Source organism: Hoplias malabaricus, chromosome 3 (genome assembly GCF_029633855.1).
Source record: "Hoplias malabaricus isolate fHopMal1 chromosome 3, fHopMal1.hap1, whole genome shotgun sequence".
Taxonomy (NCBI): Eukaryota; Metazoa; Chordata; class Actinopteri; order Characiformes; family Erythrinidae; genus Hoplias; species Hoplias malabaricus.
In genome coordinates, this window is record NC_089802.1 from 2,541,936 (window position 1) to 2,548,730 (window position 6,795).

The window sequence follows — 6,795 nt, forward strand, 5'->3', positions numbered from 1 at the left end:
TAGTTTCACACACACACACACACCTGTGGGCAGTTTCACACCACACTCCTCACCGATCTGAGGAGAGATCCCACCCAGGACCCTGAGACCCAGGAGCACCACCCTGCCCCCCTCCGCACACACACTATTAAAAATACTGCCTCAGTCCGCAGTGTCCGCGTGAACATATTTATAACAATAACTTTCCTGCCATTGATCTATTGTCTTTTTTAAGCCCTTTTAAGGGTGGTGTTCATCGACCTGGTGTCCCTCAGTAAACACCTGCTCCTGATCTTTAAATGACAATAACACTCTCACACAACCCCTGCCCAGTCCAGTCTATAATTAACCGCCCAATCAAAAGAGCCAGCTCTAAATGCACATAAACAAAAGGCAAGCATGCAGCCTATGAGCTTCCAGGAAGGAAATAATCGTGTAATGAAAATAACCCAAGTCCTTTCTCTAATCCTGCTCTATCCTTTTTATCTGGGGATTGGGCGAAGGCTGTCCAGTATGGACTACAGCAGCCGGGAGAGAGGATCACAGGGATGCTGCCTCCGCTGCAGAAGGGGCTCCACTAATGCGCTCCTGGGGGATTTCTCCAGGTTTTCACCCCAGGATCGAGCAGGAGGAGAGGGGATATATTAGAGCAGAGATGCCGGGGACTGTGCGTTTGTACTTTTGCCTGCTGTTTTGTTGCCTTCCTTTTCTGAGCAGCTCCTGTCCTGCACAGTGCAGCTGCTTCTACCACAAACTCAGTGATGGATCCAAGGCCAGGTAAGACACAGACAGATACAGGAGAGAGCAGGCTTTAAAATCTCACTCTCAGCTGCAGGACAGTGGTGTTTCAGCTGCTGTGTGTGGGCAGAATTCATGTGCAGTTCAGATTTGCCCTCCCGTGCGTTCAGGGTAGGGATTAACTTGCGAATGCTCATTAATCTTCTTTCCTTGTTAGCCGCAGTCAGCGCAGGTCCGACCTCTCTGCGTGGAATCAGAAAAAATAATACAAAACATTTCTTTATTTCTCCACGCTTCTGCACAGATGCTCAGACGCTGTTCTCTATGTCTTTTTAAATACACATTTACAGTGTGTACGCATCGTACAGCCTCATGCAAAGTTTGGGCACCCTGTGACAGGGTTCTATGCTTTATTGACTTTTATATAAAGAGAACTAACCCTAACTTAAACATTTCTACAATTTTTCTGACCACAATTTCTGTTTTTTCCTGAAATAAGATCATTATGGGGGAAAAAATAAAACAGAAAAAATGTGCCATCACTTTTGCACAGGTTTCATTCGTCATGTTCACAGTTAATACCTGAAAATATAAATAAAGAGATGAAACAGGTGCTGTGCAAGAACTGGAAAATCAATATACTGTGTAATATATATCCAGGAGCATCCACACTTTACACTGTGTACATGTCTGTTTCTGTGTCATAATCATATTCATTATTCAAAGCAATTTTTGGAGCATTTCTGCATTTCTATTGATCAAAAGTAGAAATAAAAAGAGGAAAATAAATTTTCTTGAAAAAGATTTAAGTCATTATTTAGGCAAAGTCTATATCACTCTTCTGTTCATACCGTCCAATGAACTCATCTTCATATAAAGCTGAGGAAGCCGTAAACAGAGCCTCTACTAATTGTTTAATTGAAAATGAACAGACGGAAGATTCACTTTACGAAGGATTCAAAGTGTTTCCAAACTTTTGACAGGCTACACAAACTCACATGTCTAACGATAAAATATGAGTTTTTGTGAAATCACTCCCTGGGGTGGTCCTGACTGCTGAAAGTATGCAGAGCAACAGATGGACAACAGCCTGTAATGAAGAAAAGTGAGTGAAGAAACAAGGCTATGGTTTTAATGTTTTGGCTGATGGGTGTATATCGTTTTCCTCAGGTTTAGGTTCAGGACGTTGAATGGTGAATGTTTTTTATTTAAGGTTTTGGCGGCGACGTGTAAATCAAAAACTGTAATTAAGCTAAAATGAATTACTAATAACTATTAATTACTTAATAATAAAAGTAAAAAAAAAATGATGTAGTGTTCCTTTAATGATGTATGGTGTGTTGGCAGCATGAGCTCTTTTCTAATCTCTGGATTTCAATCTGTAGGAGTGTTCTTTGCAATGATCCTGAGATCACCCTCATCCCCAACAACTTCCCCGCGGACACGTCCAAGCTCAGGATCGAGAAGACCACCGTCAGCCGCATCTCCAGCGAGTCTTTCCGCTACCTCAGCAGCCTGGAGTTCCTGTGGATGTCCTTCAACTCCCTCTCCACGCTGCACTCGGACAGTTTCCGTGGCCTGTTCGCTCTGGACGAGCTTCGTCTGGACGGAAACCTGCTCACCTCCTTCCCGTGGGAGTGTCTGACGGACATGCCCAACCTCCGGCTCCTGGACCTTCACAACAACAAAATCACAGCCATCCCGGCCGAAGCCACGGCCTACATCAAAAACCTCACCTACCTGGACCTCTCCAGCAACAGCCTGACCACCGTCCCCGCCGACGTGCTGACCACGTGGTTCTCTCCCAAACCGGCACAAGACGCTGAAAACTCCAAGATGATTCTGGGTAAGGATTAGCATCCCTCTGTGCTTCTGAAGTTCTTTAAATGTGAAACATAATCACTGCACAGTGGCACAACAAAACTGTGCCTCTGCATTTAGTCCTGATTAGAGGCTGTGAGACACACACACACACAGAAGGACACCCCAGCTGTGGATGTTGAGGGAGGATACAGCACCCCCCACCACCACCATCAAACATATCGAATGTGTGAAGGTGGAAAATCCTCCTCCTCTAAAGAGCTCTTCTGATTTTCAGTAACTTAGTTATTTAAGTTTTAACAGATTTCCCACACATTTCAAGAAATGGTCATTTACAGAACCATCTACTGAAAAGATTTAGTGGTTCTTCCACAATATCCCATGTTACGTTCCTGAATAGAACTCATAAAACCGTTTGTTCTATTGAACCAGTTGCAAAGTCAAAGGGTTCTTCAGATGGATGGAGAAAAAATGGTTTATGGGTTTATCAAAAAGGTGCTACATAGAACCATATAAACCCTTTCTGTGTCCGTTTGATGAACCACTTCATCAGGCAAAGAAGAATTCACCATCTTTACTGGAACCTTCGCTTTTACTCCAGAATCCATCAGTCAGTCAATCAACCTTTATTTATAATGTAGCCAAACATTACAATTTTACAACAAACGGATTGAAAAATGTTTGTTAAATGAATTTTAATTTTAATGTAACGTATGTTATTCATTCATTCATTCATTATCTGTAACCGCCCATCCAATTCAGGGTCACGGTGGGTCCAGAGCCTACTCGGAATAATTGGGCGCAAGGCGGGAATACACCCTGGAGGGGGCACCAGTCCTTCGCAGGGCAACACACACACACAAACACACTCACACCTACGGACATTTTTGAGTCGCCAATCCACCTACCAAAGTGTGTTTTTGGACTGTGGGAGGAAATCGGAGCACCCGGAGGAAACCCACGCAGACACAAAGAGAACATACCACACTCCTCACAGTCACCCGGAGGAAACCCATGCAGACACAGGGAGAACACACCACACTCCTCACAGACAGTTACCCGGAGGAAACCCACACAGACACAGAGAGAACACACCACACTCCTCACAGACAGTCACCCGGAGGAAACCCACGCAGACACAGGGAGAACACACCACACTCCTCACAGACAGTCACCCGGAGGAAACCCACCCAGACACAGGGAGAACACACCACACTCCTCACAGACAGTCACCCGGAGCGTGAAGTGAACCCACAACCTCCAGGTCCCTGGAGCTGTGTGACTGCGACACCTACCTGCTTCACCACCGTGCCGCCCAACGTATATTATATTATATTATATTTAATATAATTTAAATAAAGTGACCATAAAATCAAGCAACAAATTGTAAAAGAGAACAAATCACATAATTAAAAATATAAACCAAGAATAAGACAAAAATAAAGAATAAATAATAAGATAATAACAAATGAATAAATAAGAGTGAAACATATATATATAAGAAAAACAGCAGTAAAAACAAAAAAAATTTACTTTTATTTTGAATATTATTAATTAAAAAAAGAAAAGAAAAGATAAAAGAAAAGAAAGATAAAAAAAGTCAATTGAAATAGACCAAAAACATAAAAAACATGAACTAAAATCAAATAAAACACTGGCAGGCTGTGGACGTGGTTAGAAATGAAGAGTTTAAAATGACTCGGTGACACCTGCGAGCTGAGAGCTGAGCTGTATTGTCTCCTGTAGGGAATTGTAGTGGTGTACTGTAAATAAAAGCTGATTTTCCTAGTTCAGTAAAACCTCTTGGCACCTGAAGGTGATCCAGTCACTGGAGCAAGTCTGGTCATTTGTGTTATTCTCAGTGAAGAATGCACAAAGACTGACATGACTTCCATTCTTACCAGCTATTCTCCTTCAACCTTTAAAGTTACAGACTTACTGCTTTTATGCAGTCGTAAATAACTACTCTACATGAAACATAGCTACATAGTGTGAAACAGCCCTGCCCATGGGTCCTTCGAGTCTAAAGGGTTAATCACAAGTTCTAAATTCCTCATACCTCTATTTTCCCCCAGGACTCCACGATAACCCATGGCAGTGTGACTGCCGCCTGTTTGACCTGGTGCAGTTCCAGAAGTCTCCGTCCTCGTCCGTGGCGTTTATTGACACTCGGCTGCGCTGCTCCGAGCCTGAGAGTCTGTCCGGCGTCCTCTTCTCAGACACAGAGCTCAGAAAGTGCCAGTCACCTCGCGTCCATACGGCTGTTGCCAGGGTCCGCAGCTCGGTGGGAAATAACGTCCTGCTCCGTTGTGGCACCATTGGGGTTCCCATCCCTGAGCTATCCTGGTCTCGGGCTGACGGCAAGGCCATGAATGGAACAGGTACGTTCAGTAATCCTTTAATATTTCATCCCTACTGGTAACTAGGGTCACTGTAGGTAGCAGTACAGTAACAGTGACTGATTGGAGAAGCATCTAAAGAGCAGTTTGTCAGTGGACCCAGGTCTTGGAGTATCCAAAAACTGCACATTTCAGTTTCATATATAGTCCAGATAATCATGAAATTTACTGAGTTGAAATGGGGGTGTTCGGGCAAACGAAACACTAACAAGGACAAGGCAATGTTACTTGAGATTGACTGCTCTGGCCACTGTCATTGCTGTGACCCATGTAATACAAGAGATAACTATCCTGGAGATGACCTGCTTAGGTTTATGGTTTATCCTTGTCTACTCAAACCAGTTTAACAACAAACGGCTGGGCAATCCGCTCTAATAGAGCAAGAAGAACACATAGCAAGATGGCTGTTGATGAAAAAGTCCTGCTAGGGATTATGTGAGCCTAGTCTGTGCTTGCTTGACAATTACTAACTGTCCAATTCTGTTTCTTATAGTTCAGCAAGAGGTCTCAAAAGAGGGCATCATCTGGTCAGTCCTCAGCGTACCTGCTGTATCCTACCGCGATTCAGGCAAATACGTCTGCAAGGCCACCAACTTCGTAGGAAGCGCTGATGCCATCATCTCCCTTGTCATCTCTGACACATGGCTGATAGATGAAACTGTGGCCAAAAAGGGCCGCAGTAAGAAGAACGGAGCCTTTGGCCGGGCAGCATACCAGGAGAAATTAATCGCTCGCTATGTTCCTCCCACCTCAAGCTCAGCAGCTATCCCGATCATCGAGCCCCTGAACAGCCCAAAATCAACAGCATCCTTTGAGATAGAGAGTTACAGTGTCTCAGATGGAATCTCTGTACTAAAAAACACACCCCCTCCTGAGACGGGCACAGGGACGGATGGTCGTTTCATTGAGGTGGAGAAGGATGTGCTGAGCAACCTGGCAGCAAACGCCTCCTCCTTGCAGCAGGGTCCAGAAAAAAGAGTTGTACGCTCTGTTAAAGTCATCGGAGACACAGATAACACAGTGTCCCTAAACTGGCGAGCACCAGCTGCCACCAACACTACATCCTTCAGCGTCCTGTATGCCGTTTTCGGAGAGAGGGACATGAGGCGCATAAATGTTGGACCTGGTAAAAACCGTGTTACTATCGACGGACTGGTCCCTAAAACCAAGTACATAGCTTGCGTTTGTGTCAAGGGCCTGATCCCAAAGAAGGAGCAGTGTGTCATCTTCTCCACAGACGAGGCAGCCAGCGCCAGTGGCACTCAGAAGCTCATCAACGTGGTGGTCATCACTGTCGCTTGTGTCATTGCTGTACCTCTCACACTCATCGTCTGCTGCGGGGCACTAAAGAGGCGGATCCAGAAGCTGCTTGGCCGCAAGTCTAAGGATATCCAGGACTCCTATGTGACCTTTGAGACTCTCTCTCCGGGGACCAAGGCCAAAGGCCTGGAAGGGGAGTACCTCACACGCCTAAATCAGGATGAGTCCAACCGCCTGCTCTCAGCACGCTCCAGTGTGGATTCAGAGGCCACTGCCAGGACTGAAGGACAGCCAAACGAGTATTTCTGTTAATGCACGGCAATGAGTTCTTTTAAGCAATGGTTCTTGACCAGTTCTGGGGACCCACTGCCCTTCTTCAATTCCTTGCCTCAACATTTATTAACCAGCTCACAAGCTGAATCAAATGTGTTTAGAAAAAATGTTCAGGGAAATGGGTCATCAGGACTAGCACGGAGTCCCATAGTCCCTCTTAACCTGCATATTTAGTGATTTCCCTGCTTTGACACATTCAATTCAACTCGAGAAGTGCTTGTTAATTAGATGATAAGTTGAATCAGATGTGTTAGAGGAAGGAAAA

General features: G+C 44.8%; 1 protein-coding gene across 1 annotated transcript; it reads left to right on the top strand.

The window, feature by feature from the left end:
* Window positions 1–559: 559 nt before the first annotated feature.
* On the top strand, window positions 560–6,509 carry lrit1b (leucine-rich repeat, immunoglobulin-like and transmembrane domains 1b). The gene is made up of 4 exons (XM_066662906.1): window positions 560–756; window positions 2,103–2,563; window positions 4,614–4,919; window positions 5,431–6,509. Exons 1-4 carry the CDS (start codon window positions 560–562, stop codon window positions 6,507–6,509), a joined length of 2,043 nt encoding a protein of 680 aa, XP_066519003.1.
* Window positions 6,510–6,795: the final 286 nt, after the last annotated feature.

Coding starts and splice junctions, on each gene's coding strand:
- lrit1b (XM_066662906.1), top strand. CDS start 560: ATGCGCTCCTGGGGGATTTCTCCAGGTTTTCACCCCAGGATCGAGCAG. Junction 757..2,102: donor AGTGATGGATCCAAGGCCAG/GTAAGACACAGA, acceptor TTCAATCTGTAG/GAGTGTTCTTTGCAATGATC. Junction 2,564..4,613: donor AAACTCCAAGATGATTCTGG/GTAAGGATTAGC, acceptor ATTTTCCCCCAG/GACTCCACGATAACCCATGG.